Genomic DNA, 20,301 nt, shown 5'->3' with positions numbered 1-20,301 from the left:
TACTATTGGTGGTAGTTTCTGGTGTAGTATCAATCGCAGTAGAAGTTATGTGTGCGAGTATCTGGATAGTTGCGACGGTGAAGACGAGAGGGACGCCAGAGGCGAGCCAGTCGAGAGAAATCATTACCACGTCCATTGATTGTTCTTTCTCTGTGGTGTTTTAGGATGGGATAGGAAGGAAGGCAGATTCGGAAGGAGCCGACCAGTTATCCGCAGTCAAGATAACAGATACTTCTATCCACTGTAAGAACATCCATATTCTGTTCGACTGACGGTTACCTGGTGGTTAGTAATTTGGTACTGGATTTCTGCATGAACAGACAGACATCGTATGAGTCAGATCTCGTATACAATTCGGGATTATGACTCGAACACAGCCCCATGACTCGTAATAAACCGTATACTAAGGAGTACGGAGTATAGAGTATTGTTATAAATCAACAACCCAAATCATTGTTGATAGGTATCCTGTAACTCGAAAAAAAAATCAAGCAGTATACCTAAGGTCAATGATCCATCTAGACGGCAGCTACCTGGAGGGAGGCGGCCAGCTGGTCCGCAACGCCGTCGCTCTGTCCGCCATCACCGGGCAGGCCGTAACGATCGACGCGATCCGGGCCAAGCGCAAGGGAAAACCAGGGCTGAAGCAATCTCACTCGACGGCCATCCAGTTCCTGGCGAAGATCAGCGGGAGCCAAGTGATTGGAGGAGAGGTCGGATCGAAAAGACTAACGTTCGTTCCGGGAGACCAAGAAGAGAGTAGTAGTAGTACTATTCTCCCAGGATATTCCATCCAACAATCGACACCCGGTTCGATCTTCCTGATTTTCCAGACGGTATATCCGTACCTGCTGGTGCGGGGCGCTGCGTCCCTGCCGATCACTCTGACGATCACGGGGGGTACGAACGTCCCTCGCGCGCCTTCATACGATTATGTTGAGCAGGTGTTGATCCCCAACCTGGAACGAATGGGGCTGCCGAGGATAGACATGCAACTGTGTCGACGCGGGTGGACGACTGGATCGAATCGACTTGGGGAAGTCAAAGTATCACTCCACACGAGTGCAGAATCCTTGGATGACCATTATTATCCCTCTATCACTATCCTTCCACGCGGACAAGTGACGAAAATCGAGGCGACGGTCCTATCGCCTCATGCTTGCGAGTTGGCGGAACGAACCTGTTCAGTACTCCGCCAACGACTGCGGGACTCAGAAACAGACATACCCATCCAGACGGGCAGGGTGGAAACAACCTCCCACCACACACATGTGTACCTGTTACTCGTGGCGTACACGAGCAACGGGTTCCGACTGGGTCGCGATGCCTTGGGGGGCAGAGAGGACGAGGTCGTTCACCGGTGTATCGCGGGACTCATGGACGAACTACACGTATCCGAATCGGAGGATTCTTGGAAACCGTGTGTGGATGAATTCATGAGAGACCAGCTGGTGGTATTAGAAGCATTGGATAGGAGGAGAGAGAGAGAGAAGCTGGAGGGAGAAGAGCGACACTGGAGTCTACACACGCAGACCGCCAAATGGGTTAGTGAGGAGTTTGTACATCGTACATAGCAGTTACTACTACCAAGTAATCTCACCGATTGACTAGATACTACATAGTAATAATACTAGTTACCTAGTAAGACACTACTACATACTATTCTAGCTCGTACCGTATACTCCGTGCCAGTAATTCGATCGCATCGCCACGATCGGCTTCGACGAAGGTTCTAAAGGATCTTCAGATTCAGTTAGGCATCAAACTGGACCCACCATTAGGTAGTAGTAGTTAACTATCAACTAAGAAGGTAGTAGGTAGATTTACTGTTAATAACATGCAGATGGGTATTGACAAAAGAAAACTCTATAGACAGAGGAATAGAGGGGAAATACTAATAGTAGTGTAAATAAACAGGGGTAAAGAGAACAAAGCTGCCACCTGCGCCACACTGCTGCCAGCAGTGGAGATCCATCCTCCGCCATGCAATTCAACAATGATCAATTCAATCTAGCCTCCGTAATTTTTTTTTTCTGGTTTTTTCCTTTAGCGAATTTTCCGTGTGTTTTTGACGATTTTTTTTCCCCCTTTCTTTCGAAAAGTTGTGGTTTTTCGTATGCTTATGCTTATTATGTAGGTCGTAAGAACAAAACAAAACAGAGAACCGCCGATGCAAGTAGAGTAGAAACCCGGGTCGAATAGATGGATGTACCGGATAGAGGAGAGGTAAATTGACTTGACCGCCTGCAGTCAACGAGTGATTCATTCTGGTTCAGTGTAGGTCTTTATATGGCGAGCCTGTGAGGATCTCCGAGGGCAGGGCGCGCCGGTAGTCTCGAGGCTGTGCGAAGGGGGAGGAGGACAGGGAGGAGGGTCGGCGAAGTTTGAGTTGCTATATTGTTAGAAAGATGGGAATAATCTTCTTCATCGGATCAATTGTTTCTTACTATACAGTCGGGGCATTTTCCACCCTGGATGTTGACGCGGCCGCGACATCCGCGCGGGTAGTTGGAGCAAGAGTACATGATGCGTGCGATGCGATTGATCGAGAAATGAAAGCCAAGTCTGAAGACAATTAAAGAAGTCGAGCAATAAGCAGTGACAGTAAGCAGCGCTGAAGACAGAGAAAGAAACGCGGCCTGCACGGGTGACGTCGAAGATCTAGCGGACTGGTGTCGAGCACTGCTGACAGGAGGAGGAGGAGGAGGAGGAGGAGAGGAGGGGAGGGCGGGCGAGACCGCAGGCTGGGGGGAGGAGGTATTTGTATGGTGACGGAGAAGTGTAGAAGGAATAGAAAGTTCAGGATACGGGAATGGGAAAAAAAAAGAAAAAAAAAGGAGACAAAATTAAAGAAAATAGAAATATATTTTTTTTCTGTTTGGCTATATTTCCAATAAATTATTTTTTTTTATTCTATTTTTCATCCTACGCTAGACCCTCAGTGTAATACAGTGAGTGCCCAATACTAGAGAACTTCATCGGCAGTACCTGGTACCTGGTACTAGGTAACTACCTAGTAGAAGGTATATAGAGGTAGCCTATAGGACAGCAGAATACAGAAATAAATAGCTACCAATATATCAAAATTATTTAGATTAAAATCCCGAGGAAATCCTATCTATCCCAATAAAAATTAAATCCCGAATCCATCCTGAACACCCTGGGAATTGCTATGACTCGCAGTATTGCATATTGCAGGAGCCGCGTGGAGCCCATTGACAGCAAGGGAGGCGGCCGTTAAGGTTGCGCTCCACCGGCCTGAGACGTTTTACTTACACTAATACAGCGTAGTATATTACAGTTATACTGGCTAGCAGTTTCTTCCTCCCTTCTGGAACTTGGTAGTGCCGCACTGTCGGGTCATTAGTGGTTAGTTAGTGATTAGTCAGTACTCCTTGGTTAGTTAACTGTTTACTAACTACTAGGTACGGAGTAGTATAATAATATACTATCTTAAGAATGACTTGGAATAACAGAGTATGGAGTATTGAGCATCTCATGACTGATGCATTAGTCTATAAGTAAGGTACCTAACCTTAGTACAGTGTTAGGTAGGTACTTGGTAGCCACTTATGTAGTGTCTGTCCACTGTCCAGTTAGGTGCATAAAGAAAGATTTCTAAATGATAATACTAACTAACTAGTTACTAGATTAGATACCTGTATACTTCGTAGATCGTAAGGCTGATCAACCAACCAACTGCTCTGTTAGACTGCTAAGCACAAACCACGCCCCCAGCGCCCCCAACACTGTCGCCAGCACCAGCATTTGGCCCTCCCTCGTTAGCCCCAGATAGGCTACACTGCCCACCACCACTTCCCTGCGCCGTGCCGCCTGCAGTTGGGCTTCCCAGGTGGGATCTAATGGGAATGGAGCAATACCAGAACCAGCACCAGCACTAGCAATACCAGAACCAGCACCAGCACTAGCAATACCAATACCAATACTCCTACCAGATCCTTCTTCTCCCGCCCCTTCTCCACCGCCCAATCCAGAAGCCCGTCGTATAGGAAGTGAAACGCTCAGAGCCACCGCCCGATGGTCCGACGTGGGTAGCAGCGGCAGCGCATCGTATAAGCCTGTCTCGACGGGTCTAGACGCTGTCTCCAGGTACAGGATCCGATCGCACCAGCTAGGCCACCGGTATTGAGTCCATTGCCAAGTCCCGGCTTTATTGTGGCGGCCGTGGCTGCTGTCGGTAGTAGTCGCTGCAGCTCGTGCAGCGTTGGAGTATTTGTATGTTGGCGGAAAGGTGATGGGAGCCTCCGAAAGGCCATGGAAGGTATTTCCCTTCTTTCTCTCGCGCGTCAACTGGTCCCCGGCTAGTAGACTCTGGTCAACCCGCGTTGGATTCTGTGTGTCCCCCTCCGCCCCGATTTGCGGGAACCGCAGATGGTCCCCTGTAACGGGCCTCGTGTCGGAGGTACGATAGTTGAAATCACCCGCGACAAAGAGGTAAGTGTTGGGTTCGAAAAGACCCACAGAGGCCGGAGAATGAGAATTAGAATTAGTAGTATTGTTGAAAACCAATCGTTCAACCATCGCCCGCCAATCCGCGTTGCGTCGCGCGACCGCTTCCTCCATCGGAGCCAGATGCGCAGCCACAAAGGCCAGATCGATCGTTTCTGAACCAGGGACTCCTTGTCGCTCCGAATCTGCTCCTCTCTCTGAACCTTTTTGTTGCCAGCCTAACCGGGCCCCAACTGCACCCTTGTTCCCCATCTGCTGGACGCCTAGGCCCACCCGTGCCGTCTCGATGCGACAGATCTGGTCCGACACATCGGCGCGCGCGAAGATCATTAGCCCTGTCATGCCGACATTTTCCCGTACAATATTCACATATCGAATATTATTATCTTCCTCATCTTTCCATCTGTTCAGTACAGCAAGATGGACCGTCTCGGCTAGTGCCTTGAAGTACGGTGTGAGATGGTGGCCTCCTAGAAATGCGTAGGCTAGCGGTGCCATCTCCTGCACCGACAGGACGATCAGCTCTGGCGGCCGCCTCCCTGCTTGGGCACCATCGGCGGAGCTGGACAATGGTAGGGCGTGGAAGAAATGGGCGGCGAAGCGGTCCACATCCACCAGGGTGCGACCGCAGTTGAACGTCAGAATGTAGAGCTGGAGGTCCATCGTTGTGGTTTGTTTGTTTTGTTGTGTTGGTGGGGGGTTGTTGGAACTTGGGGGAAGTCGATTGACGTATGTGGAGATCTGAACCCTAGGTGGTATTATTAGGTGGTTTACCTAGACATTGTATTATTGGGTTGATAGAGGTAGGTACGGAGTACCTAGCAGTAATTAGACTAATTATTATGATTCTTCCTTTCATCTGATCTGGTTACTGCCTAATTCCAGCCTGATCCTATTCACCGCACTTTCAGTGGGCACTTATTCTCCCAGTTGGTTATACCTAATAAAATCTGCTTATTATGAGATAATTACTAAGGCAGCTAGCTACTAGTAATTAAAAAGTATGGAGTACTAGAAGAATACATTGTAGGTATGCTGATTGGCGTACTCCAGGTCTTCTGTATCTCCTACTCTGTATGGTTGGAATCTACATTAATCTCATATTAGTTAAATGAGAGTCTACTCTTGTAGTATGATTGATGATTCTAGCGTTTTCATAGCTCCTAGATCTGAAACAGACAAATTACAGGTAATTTCATCTTGTCCATTGACCTTCCGTCTGGCGTTGATGTCCACGTCTCAGTCTCCATATCCTACCGTAGCCCCAATTTGGCATTTCTAGCAGTATGAAGATTGTCTGAACGGGAAGGACATTGATCTGCTGTAGTGAGACCACTGAAACATATTTTGTTAGTAGATTCTTGGGGGTTATTTTTAGGCATGACCTGACAATGTATCCGCCAAACAAGGTTCCATGGCCTGTTTCGCTTAGCTGCCAACACGGATATGTTTCAGATAGCTCTATTATAGTGAAGCAATATCTGATAGCGGGTAGCCCGCCTCATGAAAACCTGATTCAAATGATCGTCTGACTCGGCCCTGTTTGGAGACAATCAGTTTGAGCTTGAGGGAAACAGTTAGACAAAATATTTGACCTTCCTCAGTCTCTGAATAGCTTCTTTCAGACTTCTTCATCAGTCTCTGTTTAGAGAAAAATTCCTTCAGACGTCTTACCTCGTCAGTATAAAATAGTTTGACGACGGAGGATGACTCGAGGCAAGAAAAAGTTGGAATTGTGAAACTGGTCGTCGATGAGCTCACCGTATCCGGCTAGACCGTGTTGGGGGGACCTCCCTTTACCCCAAGTACTCAGGTAGACATCCCTTTACACATCGACGGAGCATAATATCTACATAATAGTCAAGAGGATTTTCATCTAAATATCTTGAAATCGTTTCCTCGACGTCGTGCTCAACTCCGATCCGCTCCTCGCAGCCTATTTAAAGTTGCGAACCCCGCCTTTTTCGCCCCCATCGAAACCATACCAACCTGCTCTCTACCAGCCAAGATGAAAATCATACTAGCAGGATCAACAGGCCTTGTAGGCCGCGAAGTCCTTGAGCTGTGTCTCGCCTGCGAATCTATCACATCCATCGTTGCTCTCTCCCGCCGCGAGTTGCCTGCCTCGGTCACGCAAAACCCCAAGCTGAAAGTCGTCATTTTGGACGATTTCCTCTCTTACACGGATCCTGTCTTGCAAGAAATCAACGGTGCAGATGCCTGTATATGGTAAGTTTAGCTCTTGACTGAGAATTCGAATATCGTCTGACACACTGCGTGGCAGGACGTTAGGCAAAACGCCCACGACCGACAGCGAAGCCGCACGCAAAGTCTGTCTCGACTATACACTCGCTGCTGTGGCGGCCTTTGAAAAGGTTGCAGAAAATAATAAAGATGGAAATGGAAATGAGACTTTGCCTACGAAGAAAATCCGCTTCGTATACTGTAGCGGAGCCGCCGCAGAACGAGACCAAACAAAATCTCTTTGGTTCATTCAGGAATATCGACGAATCCGAGTGCGTTTATGCTTGCTATATGGTATTTTGAATGTCTATGCTAATAGTCAGCAGGGTCAGGTAGAAAATGAACTGCTGGCGCACGCCGCAGCGCATCCGGATAGCTTCGAACTCTACATTCTACGGCCTGGAATGGTGTTGGGGAAGGAAATGACACTGAAAGACAGGCTGGTTCAAGGGTTGGCTCCGTCTGTGAAAGTAGACGTACTGGCTGGGTTGATGCTGGATGTAGCTTTAAAGGGGGGAAGCCAGGATATTTTTGAAAATTCCGCGATCAACGAGCTGGGAAGGGGTTCTAATTGATGATAGCATTAAAAATGGAAGTACTAATTGACTAGCTATTGAATTATCTATATTCCCTTGATATTTTTGATATGGTCCAGTGACAAAGGATTCGACCTTGGGTACCTGCCTGACTGGGAAGCGAGTGCACGTGATGACAGCTAAGCGTGCAACCGCACCAGCTCACCGACATCTGACAGCTTTACTAACAGTCAACATCCTCGTCTCCTCTCAAACAAATAAGATCAATCAAATGAGGTGAGTCTCTATCAAGAGAGAATAAAAAATATACTACCTTGAATCATACTTTGAATGCTTACACGGACAAGACACGTCCAAACAAGATTAGCTGGGAATCGCTCCACTGGCTTCTGATTCTAGTTACCATGGCCTTTGACCACCATCTGAATTACAGTTTAAACATGACCCGAGAAGAGAAGAAGGTTGAACACGATCTTCAGACAGGAGTAATGAGAGTGAAGGAAAACAAGGAGATAGACAAGAGGAAGGCAAAAAAAGGTTTCCTTTCCACCTAGGAAGAGGCACCGAACAACGGGAAACAGAAATCAGTAGTACTGGGCGAGCAGAAATTGCGGCCTGGATCCTGGAGAGTCTGGGGGCGATGGAGGCTCTACCTGATAAGGTGCCGGCCGCATCATGAAATCCTCGTTTGAGTCGGCTTTTTGCTTGAGGCTTTTGAGATTTCTCACCAGCTGGCCAGCTTTGAACCGCCGGCTTGCATCGATGACAATAAGGCCATCCATAACACAGTCAAGTAATTCATGGATCAATCCCGAGCAGTTTTCGTGGGCGTGCAAGGATTCCACCCAGGTGATGACCCCTGCTCTCACTTTCCCTCCTTGTCCTTGATCAGTGATAGTAAAGAAGTTATCATCGCTGAAGGTAATGGAGCCGTCGTCGCTGATATTCGAGGGCTCTCCACGGCAATCCGCAAAATCTTCTATCGCCTTAGCCCCCATGAGCAGCCACGTCAGAAACTCAAGAAACACGCAACCAAGACTCCACATGTCATACGCCCGGGATACAGGCCTTGAGAGTTTCAATTCTGGAGCTTCATAGGTAGGTGATGCATAGACGGAGCTGGGATTGACGTTTGACCGTGAAACTCGACCGTGGAATCGTCCCAATCCAAAGTCTGTAATCTGAAGTATGCCTCTTGCATTGATATTGGGGGATTCCTTAAACCAAAGAATATTTTCAGGTTTGAGGTCGCCGTGACGGCCATAAACTCTCTCCTGTTCCTGTACTCGCAGAGTTAGTCCTGCTACAGAAACATCTTTCTGCCGGTACTCCAGCCGAAAGTCATGAATATGATATATGGCTGATGCAAGACCGATGATTTGGTCCAGTGTCCATTTAATTGTCTCGACTTCAAAGGCAGGAATCGGGTGGCTATCCCAGTATGTTCTCAAATTGCAATCAGCAAATGGAAATATCAAATTCCATTTACCTCCTTGACGAAATGTGGACAAGAGCTTGATCAGATGGGGATGATTTTTAGCCCCCAGCCTCCTTAAAATGCTCTGCTCCTTCTTGAACTCCTCTTCACTAGACTCATACAAACGTTTGACGGCGACCAGAGGCCCACTGGACTGAGGAGCAATTGGAAGAAGCGTCAGTATCTAAATCCCCGATTACTCCTCAAGGGAACCATCTGCTCACCTCTAAGTTGTTGACTGCTGACCATTTGTGATGCGCTGGATGAACCCGCGCTTGATAAACTTCACTCCAGCCGCCTCCCCGAATCTTGATCCTAGCATCCCCGAGTGAGGTAAATGGTAGTAACACTTTTTCATAAAGGTCATAGTGCTCCAGATCCTCGAATACAGGCGCCAGCATCCACCACTGATATCGTTCAAAATACTCTCGATCGGACCAATCCCAGCCCTGGGTACTCTGTGCAGGCTTTCCAGACTGAAGATTGAGTTCAAATTCCAGGTTATTCTTGATCCGTGTGAAAGGCAAGTGCTTGTCATAGACCCCTTCCTCTAGGAAGTTCAGGATGTCCGAAGGGCGGCGTATTAACAAAAGCGTTGCGAAAAGAGTTCGGCTTCCCTCACAGATTCTCCTTGCAATATCTTTATCACTATCGTCTAACAATGCAGTAACTGACTGCTCGTTGATCAGGGCGACTTGTTCATTTATAGGAATAAAGTAATCATGGTTTCCAATATCACACTCTATCCGAGCGGCCATGAGCTTTCTACACAGTTGGTACAGATCACCCATGTCGGCAACAGAGGTCGACTATCTTCAAGTGAAGAAAAATATAGAGAAGATAAGATATTTTAAGATTTCTTGTACCATACAGGATGCATAAAAGGAACGCTGACAATGGTGGAGTTTGCTAGGTCAAGAGGAATCAAACAGGCAAGGCACACGATGAAATCATAGCCGAAGACATAAGCCCCAGCCTTAGACAGGGCATGTATGAATGTCTGTAGTCCTGGAGGCAGTTACGGCCCAACAAAGGTAAGCCTGATGAATCGCAAAGATAATTAATATTTTAATTATAGGACTGATAGTCTCTCCACTGACAGGGCCCTCGCCGGCAGCACCCGATAGTTGAGCGCCATCATGACTCTAATAGTGGGCTTGCAGCTGGATGATTCTTAGCCCTGGCTGTCCGAATCACCCGCAGTCGGGCAGCATGGAGTGTGCTAACTTGCAGTGCATAAGATGTTGATCCAGCTAGGATTCACTTAATGCAACACAGATGTTCGTTCATAAGGATAGGGCCAACGTCCCCAAGCTCCCTGAGAATCTATGAGTCGCTGGAGTGCAACAAATCTATGAGGACTTCAAACTAAGGATTAAATACTCCTGACACTTGCTTGCCCTTAGAGTGTAACTAAGGACCTACATAAAGGAGAAATTCCCATTTGGCGAAAAAAAAGTTGCAGTAATAGGCATGATTTGCTGGTCATCTCCACTCCGCAAGACTGCCCTGGGAGGAGCCTCTCGGCCTCAATGATCTGGGATATAGTTGAACTAACTAATCGCGGAGACAGACTTGAAAATTCTTCAAGACGCAGTTTAAGCTTGGGGGGAAAGGCGGCTTATATTTTAGGGAGCTGATGATTGAAATAAACCTGTACATCAAGAGACCTCGTTTTTCTCTTGGTATCATCAGTGTCTAGAAGAGCCACATCAGAGGTCTCCAGCACTGGAATGTTTGCTAGATCAGTTTATCCAGCATTGAAGTCGTACAGATAGGTAAATGGATCCCTGCATGGGTGAAAATCACCCATTAGCTGCATTTCTCCCTTTCCAAAACGAGGCTGTGCCCGGGTCATAACCCCTCATATATAATATATATATATCATATATATTAAATGATTAGGTGTATTGCACAGGGATGACATCCCCAATCTCGTTGTATGGTGAGTGAGTGCACCAAGTGTTTGCATACCCCGTCCATAACTAACTGGCGGTAAACCAGGCTAGCCATGAACTGCAGGAGGTCAAATATGGCCAATCTGTCTTTGCGTACGCATTACTACAGCCCCATGACTTTCAATGGATGTGTGTAGGATGAGCCTGGAGACTCGAGACACTTGTTCTGTTCTTACCCATTTTGCCACGTCAGCCTTGATGAAGAGGGCAAGACGTCGACGAGGGCTGTGAGATGCTTTCACCACCTGCTAAGGCTGATCAGGTCACCATGTGAGGTGACATATTCCCCCTCCTTGTGAGCTCGATACTGTGTACTCCGTAGACAGAAGTACGGAGTAATCGGAACCGTATGACACTCGGCAATTACCGGAACACCAGGTATTCATGAGAGGGGAAGAGGAAGTGAGAGAGATAAGATTAGGGTCTAGGGTCTAGGGTCTAGAGTATTAGAAGGGAGATGGATTTAGCATCTGGAGAAATATGGGCATTTAAATAGTTTTGGCGAAGAGACTTTCTGCCTCAGGCATACATTTTCCTGAGGCATTCGACAGAACAACACCTGGCTTAACTGACTCACTACACTGATTGATCACTATGACTACAATCCGGTTCTCAAAATCGAGGAGGAGATACCTTCGGTAAATAAGACGGCAGATCGATTATCGATATACCGTCTCAGAGTATAGAGTACCATCGGTGGATCTTATCAGAGCCTCTGGATTGGGTTTAACGTCTTCTGATTGACCTGGCGAAGCGAAGATTGTGGGGGAAGAAAAGAGGAAGAAGAGGAAGAAGAGAAGGATGAGAAATTGGAAGAAGAGGGCTTCTCATGATTTATCTATATGAATACTTAATAAGCTTACAATGGTTTTGTCAACTAGTTGTACTACCTACTGATTAGTTAGCTCTATGATCTACATACGTGCTTATATTGCTTCTATTCAGGAACAAGATCATCCTTCTTACTGCCCTTATTATTATAGTGCTATGGCTATATTTAAGGTAATTAGATGATATTCTTCTCATCAAATACACAAACTCTATTGAACTACATATTTAGCTATATGGGTGGCGTCTCGGCAGTCTGAAAGCTTTGACCGCCCGTTCTTACAAACAGATAAATGTAGATCAAACCCTCTTCGTTTGCAGTTAACCCTTTATAAGAATCAACTGAAGTTCAATCATCATAAGCCTGGACTTTGCGAGGGAGAGAAAACCGCCATGTCCATCCCACTTCTTATCAATAATGACTCCGTCACGACGGACACCCTCTTCCCGGTCCAAAACCCGGCTACCGGCGAGATCATTTACCACTGCACGGGCGCAACGGTTGCTGAAGCCAACCGTGCCGTGGACGCCGCCCAGGCTGCGTTCCCAGCCTGGCGTGATATGAAAGCATACCCGCGCCGAGACCTGCTGATGCGCGCCGCGGAGCTGCTGCTCGCCCGTAAAGAAGAGCTGCTGGCGTACCAGTGCGAGGAGACCGGGGCGACCAGGCAGTTCGCCGACATCAACTTCACAATGGGCTTCAATCTCTTGAAGGACTTTGCTGCTAGAGTGCCAACAATCGAGGGTACCGTGCCCGCCGTCACACACCAGAGTAGGGGCGCCATGATTTATAAGGAGCCGTATGGTGTCATCTTGGGGATTGTCCCGTGGTAAGTACTGTAACTTCTTTCCCATCCATAATTATCTGTGAGCTTTCATCAGTAATGCTTTTAGGAACGCTCCGTTCATTCTTGCCATTCGGGCTATCGCCCTTCCACTCGCTGCAGGCAATACTGTGGTCCTGAAAGGATCGGAACTCTCACCAAAGTGCTTCTGGGCTTTGGGAGATATCTTCAGACAGGCGGGACTGCCCGCAGGATGTCTGAATATCCTGTATCATCGGCCTGCTGATGCCGCGGAAGTGACTAATACCCTTATTGCGCACCCGGCAGTACGCAAGGTCAATTTCACGGGGAGCACCCACGTCGGCTCTCTTGTTGCATCCACCGCAGGCAAATATCTAAAGCCTATCCTCGTCGAGTTGGGAGGCAAGGCCTCGGCAATTGTTCTCGATGATGCCAATCTGGACAATGCCGCAGCTTGTTGTGTCCTAGGATCTTTTATGAATGTAAGTTGGATCCTTTACCTGTAATTTTGAAGGTGAAAAAGGAAACAGTAAAGAACAGAGTTCACTGATAAGACAATAGAGTGGACAGATCTGTATGTCGACGGAGCGTATCCTCGTGCACCGAGCAATTGCCGAAGAGTTCCGCCAACGACTCGTGGATACCGCTGAGAAGATGTTCGGCAAGGATATACCTGCACCGGTGCTTGTGCAGACAGCGGCTGTTGCTAGAAACCACAAGCTGGCAGCAGATGCAGTGGCCAAGGGAGGTAGTGTCCTGTTCGGAGACGCCGACGCAAATGAGATCGGCCCGGCAAGCATGCGGCCATTGATCATCGACGGAGTCACCAAGGAAATGGACATCTATGCAACAGAGTCCTTTGGACCGACGGTCTCACTGATCGTCGTGGATAATGACGAAACCGCCATCGCCCTCGCTAATGACACCGAGTATGGGCTGAGTGCGGCGGTCTTCACAGAGAACCTTCTGCGTGGGTTGAAGATTGCAAGAAAGATCGAGTCCGGGTTAGTAGTATGGTATCGCCATCTCCTTTTTTCAATACTAATGTACTGCAGGGCTGTCCATATTAATTCCATCACGGTCCATGATGAACCAGTTCTGCCGCATGGAGGTTGGAAAAGCAGCGGATTCGGTCGTTTCGGGGGCTCTTCGGGCTTTGATGAGTTTCTCCAGACCAAGACGGTCACCTGGGCTGAGTAGCTCCAGATGCTTGATTCTGATAATCAAGTCTTGACTGCTTCGTCAAGGGCTTGGTCTCATATATGTACTTCGTACCATAATCCGGGGAAGATAAGATAGGATCGCTTTATGCATGCACAACCGGATAGCAATATTTATGAAACCCGAATCTGTTTCTAACACAATAAAAATGAGCCAATCGTAGGTCGCTCTGTATGAATACGACAGCATATGACCATAGCGAAGCGAAGAGTTGGGGGGGTAACTTAGCCTATTAATCATTAGTACCTCATTATTTAAGGTCTCCAGGGGCCGTCGGTTTGATGGATCTTTTGTGTTCATCTAGAGGAGTTTGTTCTTGCTGTACCGAGTCATCTTGTTCCAAGATAAATATAACAATCGATCTGCTGGTAACCATCTCGTTTGAGTAGAGCTCTCCAAGGATGGTCTCGACCCCGGGGACTGATTTCGAGAAAGAAATCGGGGTCATGTCCGTATCAGCCAATGCCCAGAGTGAGAAAGGCGATGTGATAGTCAGCACCGATCTTGTCACAGTCGACTGGGATGGTCCTGATGACCCCGAGAATCCCGTGAACTGGAAGCCTTCAAGGAAAGCCCCGACTATTGTCCTCATCTCTGTTATGACTTTCATCACGTGTGTGATCCCTGCGCCTCTCAGAAAGGGTATATGAGCCTCTAAGCTCACTTGAATATGTTGTCTTTCCCCCCTAGGCCCCTCTCATCATCCATGTTTTCTCCCGCCGAGGAAGAGGTGATGGCTTCTTTCAATACTACCAGCACCATGATGGGGGCTTTCGCAGTCTCGGTCTTTGTTCTCGGGTACGCTTTTGGCCCTATCCTGGTGGCACCCGCGTCGGAACTGTACGGCCGTCTTCCCGTATATCATACCTGCAATCTCCTCTTCTTCGTCTGGTCAGTTGCTTGCGCCAAGGCGAGTAGTATGGGCATGTTGATTGGGATGCGTTTCTTGGCAGGGATTGCCGGGAGTTGTCCTATCACCATCGGGGCCGGATCGATCGCGGATACAATCCCTGCGGAGCGACGAGGTGCCGTCATGGCAATCTGGGCGATGGGCCCGATTCTTGGGCCTGTCGTTGGACCGGTAGCCGGTGGATTTATTTCAGAATATAAAGGATGGCGGTGGACATTCTGGATCCTGGTTATCCTGGTGCGTGGCCATCCCATATCGGTTTTGATGTATTTTGTATACTGACCATGAATCGATGAACCAGAGTGGTGCATTCCTAGTCGTCTCGCTCATATTCATGCGGGAAACCTATCCTCCTGTTCTCCTTCGCAAGCGAGCACAGAAGCTGGAGAAGAAGGGCCGGCAAAACGGTGATGACCGAGAATATCGATCAGCGCTTGACACAGAGATGCTGACACCAGGCCAACAAATCAAACTTGCTATATCCCGGCCGTTCAAACTGCTTTTCTTCTCGCCCATTGTGCTTTTCCTCTCGACCTATTGCGCCGTCGTCTACGGCATCCTATATTTGATTTTCACCACTCTAGCCTTCGTGTTCGAGGGTATTTATGGATTCTCGCAGGGGACAGTCGGCCTCTCCTTTCTCGGTATCGGAGTCGGCTGTGCTGTCGGCCTGGCCATCTCCGGAGCAGGCTCCGACACCCTTGTCACTCGATTATCGCATGGTGGAGAGCGTAAGCCGGAGTACCGTCTCCCCCAAATGATTCTAGGCGCCGTACTTCTTCCCATCGGCATGTTCTGGTATGGATGGTCGGTTCACGCGAGGGTCCATTGGATCTGCCCTATCATCGGCACATCATTTGTGGGAATGGGTATGATGACCATCTTCGTATGTGATACCTTCCTCAGTCCTTATTTCTCCTCCTAACTTCTTCGTATGCAGATGTCCGTGAGCATGTACCTTGTAGACGCGTATGTGATATACGCCGCCAGCGCAACGGCTTCGAATACTATCCTGCGATCACTCGGCGGAGCTCTACTCCCCCTTGCTGGCGGGCCTATGTTGAACGCCTTAGGCGTGGCTTGGAGTGCTTCGTTGCTTGGCTTCATCTCGCTGGCCATCATTCCAGGAGGGGTGCTTCTATACAAATATGGCGAGCAGATCCGGACAAATCCCAGGTTCCAGGTGAAACTGTGACCTTCCTTAACAGTGGAGAAACTTGAAAAAGGGGGAAATGTAGTAGATAGGTGGATGAAATGAATACAACCGAGAAAACCGAGTAACCGTAAGCAGTTTTATATGGGCAGTTTTTTCTGGTTGTGCTGGGAGGTTGAATCGAGCAGGTCACGGGAACAGCCAGAAATAAAAGTCACTAGCAGAAGTTGGCTTTTCCTCTCCTCCTTCTCACTTCTTCTCTTCGACTTCACTAGGGGAAGCAACCCAGCCAGCTACCAAAGCAAATGGTAAGAGATCACGGATTGGTTGTCAACAATGCAAAGAACGAGATATCAAGGCCAGTAGTAGGGGTAGAGAGGCTATCAAACTGAGAATCAGGGGCGGGTTTGTGCTGACAGGATTTTTTAGTTCGATGAAATCAAGCCGAGATGCGACAGCTGTACTCATCGCCTGCTATCTTGCAGCTTCACGACATCTAGGAGGGTTGCCTTGTCGTGTCCCATGCCGTTTCGTTCACCCAATCGGTACCGAGATCTCGGAGAAGAAGCCAATCTGTACCTCGAAATTCTTGCTGGACTGCACCAAGGAAACCAAGAAGCTGACTGGGGTAAGCTACTCACCCGAGAAGGCAAAAAGAGATGCGCATATGATAGCGTCTCTGTTCTGCGCTCGTCGTCTTCTACGCCCGATGCGTACCTCTTGCTGTTGGAACAGTCACAACCGGGGACACTTGTGCCATATGCCTATTATACACCGCTTATGGACCAACTGGGAGACCTGTGGTGTCGAAAAACAGATCTCTCACGATTTTAAAACATGTAAAAGCGCTGCTGGAGTCTCGGTGGCAGCAGTGGTTGGAATTTTCGAGGACATATTTCGAAGAGAAGAAGGCACCAAGACGAGTAAGACTCCGAGTATCTGTTTGGCCTTGGTCTGGACTTTGTATGGCCATCCCTGCATATCAAAGCTTCCTGTCACTTCAAAAAGACAAAGACCCTCTAGCTGTTCGAGTGCCAGGCCTTATCTGCCCAACACCTCCTGGCTGACGGAATCCAGGTTTCTTCCCTGCTTACTGATCATGCAGCGCATACACCAACTATGACAAAACCAAAGGGACGCTAGATCACTGAGCCACTCAAATTGTCAAGAGGATTATTAGTGCCTTATTCTGTATAGGATCATTCATCCTGCGGCACTAACACTACTAAGCATGAATTGGTCAGCTAGCGTGCAAAATGATTGGCAAAAATTGCATAATGCTGCGCCATGGTCCCTATCATTATGCAGCTATACGATGTATAGTCTACTCTAGATAACCTCCGATGCTATGGACAGGGGCGCTACAAAGCTGAGGTCGTTCCCGGCGCCCCCGTCGTCCCCAAAATGTCATGTTGTTTGTTAATTATGGGACTAAAATAGATCGCCCTACGAAATATATTCCCCTAGATGTGAACCTGAACTTATCATCTTGATTATTCGGTCTTTTGCTTCTTCATATGAAACAGTGTTGGCCTCCAGATGTCAGAGCCGGCATCATCCGAAGACGCCCGCGTGAATTCGCAAACGGTGCCCAAGAGCGAACAAGATGCGGCTGCTTCCACGCCGACAGAAATGGTGACACCTGGCCAGCCCAAACGAGAATTGCCTCCTTGGCTTGATCACTTCAATGCCCGTGATCTCAAGACCTTCTTTCGCTGCTGGGCTCCAGCCTGGGTGGCATGCTTGCTGATGTTTATCAACCCCGTCTTGCGCGAATTCGGACAGGCCACCTTTTTTGCATGGTAAATTGTCGCCGGTCAGAATTTCATAGTATAGAATACTACTGACTCTTCAGCCTTATCTTGTTCATGGCGCCCCCCATGGGCATTGTCTTTGTCTTTGTTCTGACTGCAGTCACTCTTCTTCTCGGTATTTGTCTCGCCTGGGCCTGGGGAGCCATCACCATGAAGGCTGCGCTGGCCATTCGTTCCGAAATAGAGACAGAAATCCTTCTCAAAGCCGTCGAGGAAGCAGCCGTTGCCCAGGCAAAGGTATCTGGACGCAGCGTTGCGACAGAAGCAGAACTACTTATCTACGGCGGAGAGATGCTTGATCCGCGAATGACAGCCGTCTACTACTGCCTGGGTTGTCTGTTCATCTACTTTATCACACGTCTTCGAATGTACAACCCAAAATTTGCCCTGACACAAATCCTGGGAATCATTGTCACCGACTTCTTCCTCCTCTATGGACCTTTGCTTTACACCTTTGATGGAAACCTGGCCAAAACGATTGCTATTCCCAGCTGTGCTGGAATCGGACTAGGGCTTGCGGCATCGGTTCTTCTCTTCCCACAGTCCACATCCTACACCGTCCTTACAGCAATGGAAGGCGTATTGAGCTTGATCAACACCCCTATCAACTTGACAACAAAAGACCTTGCCAGGGACGCCGAAAGACTGGACCTGCAGGCACTACGTGGGTTGAAGGCAAAGATAATAATGGTCTACAAATCTATGGGACCTACTCTCGCATTTCTTCCCCTGGATTTTTCTCACGGCCGCTGGAGCGCAGATGACATCGGGAGTTTGAGGGAACCTCTTCGACTGGCCACCTTATCCAGTCTTTCATTACTCGAATTCCACATTGGCCGGACTAATGGTGCGGTCAAGGCGGAAACCCTGGCACCTCTTGTGGAAGATATTGAAGGCTCATGGGAGTACGAAAAGAGCGACGGACGTCCCAAACCAGCTGGGCGCCATCAAATAATTGAAAGTGTACGTTTATGGCGGGCCGTACGAGGCACCGATAATTATAATCTACCTGAGGAGACTATCGAGGTACTCAGACAATCAGCGTCGGAGATACTGCCGGCTTGCTCGGATGCGATCGCCATAACGGGCGAATGTATTCATACGGTGAACTCGCGCCGGTGGTTTTCAAGTCCATCCGAGGAACAGATTGCCAGCCTGGTACAACGAGCTGAAGCCGCCGTTGAAAACCTCAAAGCAACTCGGACGTCCTTTGCCACAGATACAACAGAGAAGCTACTGGAGATACATGCTGATCTCTTCGATGATGAAGGGAATCTCGCAACACCCGAGAGAGAGCTCAATTATCCCATGCAACAAATTGTATTCTCGATGGTCTTCGAGGAACATATCATTTCCGTGGCCGACTCACTGGTCGGGTTGCTGTCTCGTGTTATCCAATTGTCCAAGGGACGTACAAAGGCCAGATTCTGGTTCCCCACTAGAATCAGATACGCTGTCGCCTGGGTGCTAGGGAGGAAAGTGGCAGCCCCTATCCCCGGCGAGTCCTTTTCTGTGGACCCGGACGTGGTGGAAGAACAGTTCAAAGAAGCACAGATCCGTCTCCAAATCAGCCGTGGGTACAAAACTAACCGCCGGGGTGGCTTTGCCACCGCAATTTTCAATGCCTATCACTGGTTTATCAATACAGAAGGATTGTACGCTCTGCGTATTGTGATCGTGACGGTAGCCCTCGCGATCCCGGCCGCGATTCCTTCCAGCGCTGGTTTCTATTATCGAGAAAAGGGTATATGGGGACTTATTATGGCTCAACTCACGCTTCTTCCGTACATGGCGGATTTCACCTTCTCGATACTGACTCGCAGTATCGCAACGATTGTTGGTGGTGTCTTTGGATTGCTAGCCTGGTACATCGGTTCGGGCAGTGGGCCAGGCAACCCGTATGGACTGGCGGCCATATCAGCAGTAATGATCGCAATCATGATGTGGTCAAGGGTCTTTTCCAACTTTGCACTGATGGCAGCCAACATTATCGGTGCGGCAACGTTCCTTCTAATAGTGGGCTACAGCGAGGACGATACGTAAGTCACTTTTCTGTCTCCTGGGTCCTTTGGCTTGCCCTTTGTTTGCGATTCCTGACCACAGCTCCAGTCATATTCCCGCCCCCGGCAACGCTGGAATTGGTTATAATCTTTTCTGGCGTCGTATCGTCCTTGTCTTGGTCGGCACGACAGGGGCTATCATTGTACAAGTCTTCCCTCGACCGCCGGCTGCGTCTCGCCACATCAGCAAGTCTCTTTCCAACGCTATGCGCAGTCTATCTGACCACTACGCTCTCCTCCTGTCATGCTGGAATCGGCCTGATAGGAAAATCGGAATCGTTGCTGAAAAGATCACACTCGCTCTCGACGAAGCCCTTGTGCCTCTCACGGGTCCCATCACCATGCTGAAATACGAATTCTCCAGCTCCCCATTCGACAGCCAGAGTCTAAACCAAGTGAAAACCCTTTGCCATGTGATGAATTACACCCTCGGCCGACTCCTATACCTTTCTGCCTCGCTGCCGACGAAGATGCAAGAACGGATCCAGGCCATCGTCGGGATTTTGGATCACACCAATATCGGGGATGTGATGGCTGTGCTGAGCGTGGTTGAGCAGTCACTCAAGACCGGCGATCCTCTTCCCGAAGCACTCCCTACCCCCTTAGCCAAGCGATGCTACGTGTACTGGAAGAGTCGGCACTTGGAGGCCTGGCTGAGCAAGGATCTCATCCGAAACGAGGACTATCGCAAGTTCTGCGTGGCCATCCATCTGTACTTGAAGTTCTTGGTCACGGTAGACGAGTTGGTCTTGCTTGCCAAGGGGATGCTGGGGGAGTCGCATATCATCAGTCAGGAGCTTTTGCTACAGGAGGTATAGAATGAT

General features: G+C 48.7%; 8 protein-coding genes across 8 annotated transcripts; 5 read left to right on the top strand and 3 right to left on the bottom strand.

Annotated features, from left to right (window-relative positions):
• Positions 1–457: 457 nt before the first annotated feature.
• ASPZODRAFT_130200 (hypothetical protein) lies at positions 458–1,645 on the top strand. Its single transcript, XM_022722451.1, has one exon. It carries the CDS (start codon positions 510–512, stop codon positions 1,572–1,574), a length of 1,065 nt encoding a protein of 354 aa, XP_022582751.1. The 5' UTR covers positions 458–509; the 3' UTR covers positions 1,575–1,645.
• Positions 1,646–2,272: 627 nt separating this feature from the next.
• On the bottom strand, positions 2,273–2,525 carry ASPZODRAFT_14388 (hypothetical protein; the record flags this gene model as incomplete). Its single annotated transcript, XM_022724956.1, has 2 exons — positions 2,273–2,392; positions 2,448–2,525. The coding sequence occupies 2 exons, from the start codon at positions 2,523–2,525 to the stop codon at positions 2,273–2,275; spliced, it is 198 nt and encodes a 65-aa protein (XP_022582750.1).
• Positions 2,526–3,481: 956 nt separating this feature from the next.
• On the bottom strand, positions 3,482–5,327 carry ASPZODRAFT_1543410 (hypothetical protein). Its single transcript, XM_022726075.1, has one exon. It carries the CDS (start codon positions 5,131–5,133, stop codon positions 3,688–3,690), a length of 1,446 nt encoding a protein of 481 aa, XP_022582749.1. The 5' UTR covers positions 5,134–5,327; the 3' UTR covers positions 3,482–3,687.
• A 1,151-nt stretch (positions 5,328–6,478) lies between these two features.
• ASPZODRAFT_140552 (hypothetical protein) lies at positions 6,479–7,289 on the top strand (the record flags this gene model as incomplete). Its single annotated transcript, XM_022724675.1, has 2 exons — positions 6,479–6,699; positions 6,755–7,289. 2 exons carry the CDS (start codon positions 6,479–6,481, stop codon positions 7,287–7,289), a joined length of 756 nt encoding a protein of 251 aa, XP_022582748.1.
• A 391-nt stretch (positions 7,290–7,680) lies between these two features.
• ASPZODRAFT_130197 (hypothetical protein) lies at positions 7,681–9,510 on the bottom strand. Its single transcript, XM_022722450.1, has 2 exons — positions 8,952–9,510; positions 7,681–8,881 (listed from the first exon to the last, which is right to left on the bottom strand). Exons 1-2 carry the CDS (start codon positions 9,483–9,485, stop codon positions 7,835–7,837), a joined length of 1,581 nt encoding a protein of 526 aa, XP_022582747.1. The 5' UTR covers positions 9,486–9,510; the 3' UTR covers positions 7,681–7,834.
• A 2,396-nt stretch (positions 9,511–11,906) lies between these two features.
• On the top strand, positions 11,907–13,519 carry ASPZODRAFT_14384 (hypothetical protein; the record flags this gene model as incomplete). Its single annotated transcript, XM_022724949.1, has 4 exons — positions 11,907–12,343; positions 12,408–12,801; positions 12,881–13,323; positions 13,375–13,519. 4 exons carry the CDS (start codon positions 11,907–11,909, stop codon positions 13,517–13,519), a joined length of 1,419 nt encoding a protein of 472 aa, XP_022582746.1.
• Positions 13,520–13,986: 467 nt separating this feature from the next.
• ASPZODRAFT_62938 (hypothetical protein) lies at positions 13,987–15,645 on the top strand (the record flags this gene model as incomplete). The annotated part of the gene is made up of 4 exons (XM_022729116.1): positions 13,987–14,153; positions 14,231–14,687; positions 14,752–15,336; positions 15,391–15,645. 4 exons carry the CDS (start codon positions 13,987–13,989, stop codon positions 15,643–15,645), a joined length of 1,464 nt encoding a protein of 487 aa, XP_022582745.1.
• Positions 15,646–17,235: 1,590 nt separating this feature from the next.
• ASPZODRAFT_62480 (hypothetical protein) lies at positions 17,236–20,295 on the top strand (the record flags this gene model as incomplete). Its single annotated transcript, XM_022729078.1, has 3 exons — positions 17,236–17,405; positions 17,459–19,456; positions 19,527–20,295. The coding sequence occupies 3 exons, from the start codon at positions 17,236–17,238 to the stop codon at positions 20,293–20,295; spliced, it is 2,937 nt and encodes a 978-aa protein (XP_022582744.1).
• Positions 20,296–20,301: the final 6 nt, after the last annotated feature.

Source organism: Penicilliopsis zonata (genome assembly GCF_001890105.1).
Source record: "Penicilliopsis zonata CBS 506.65 unplaced genomic scaffold ASPZOscaffold_4, whole genome shotgun sequence".
Lineage (NCBI taxonomy): Eukaryota > Fungi > Ascomycota > Eurotiomycetes > Eurotiales > Aspergillaceae > Penicilliopsis > Penicilliopsis zonata.
Note: the sequence above shows the minus strand (reverse complement) of the source record. Positions and strands in the feature narration are given on the sequence as shown.

Excerpts from the sequence above, each read along its gene's own strand:
- ASPZODRAFT_130200 (XM_022722451.1), top strand. The coding sequence starts at position 510 with ATGATCCATCTAGACGGCAGCTACCTGGAGGGAGGCGGCCAGCTGGTC.
- ASPZODRAFT_130197 (XM_022722450.1), bottom strand. The coding sequence starts at position 9,485 with ATGGCCGCTCGGATAGAGTGTGATATTGGAAACCATGATTACTTTATT. Across the intron at positions 8,882-8,951 it reads CAGCAGTCAACAACTTAGAG|TCCAGTGGGCCTCTGGTCGC; the intron begins GTGAGCAGATGG and ends ATTGCTCCTCAG.
- ASPZODRAFT_1543410 (XM_022726075.1), bottom strand. The coding sequence starts at position 5,133 with ATGGACCTCCAGCTCTACATTCTGACGTTCAACTGCGGTCGCACCCTG.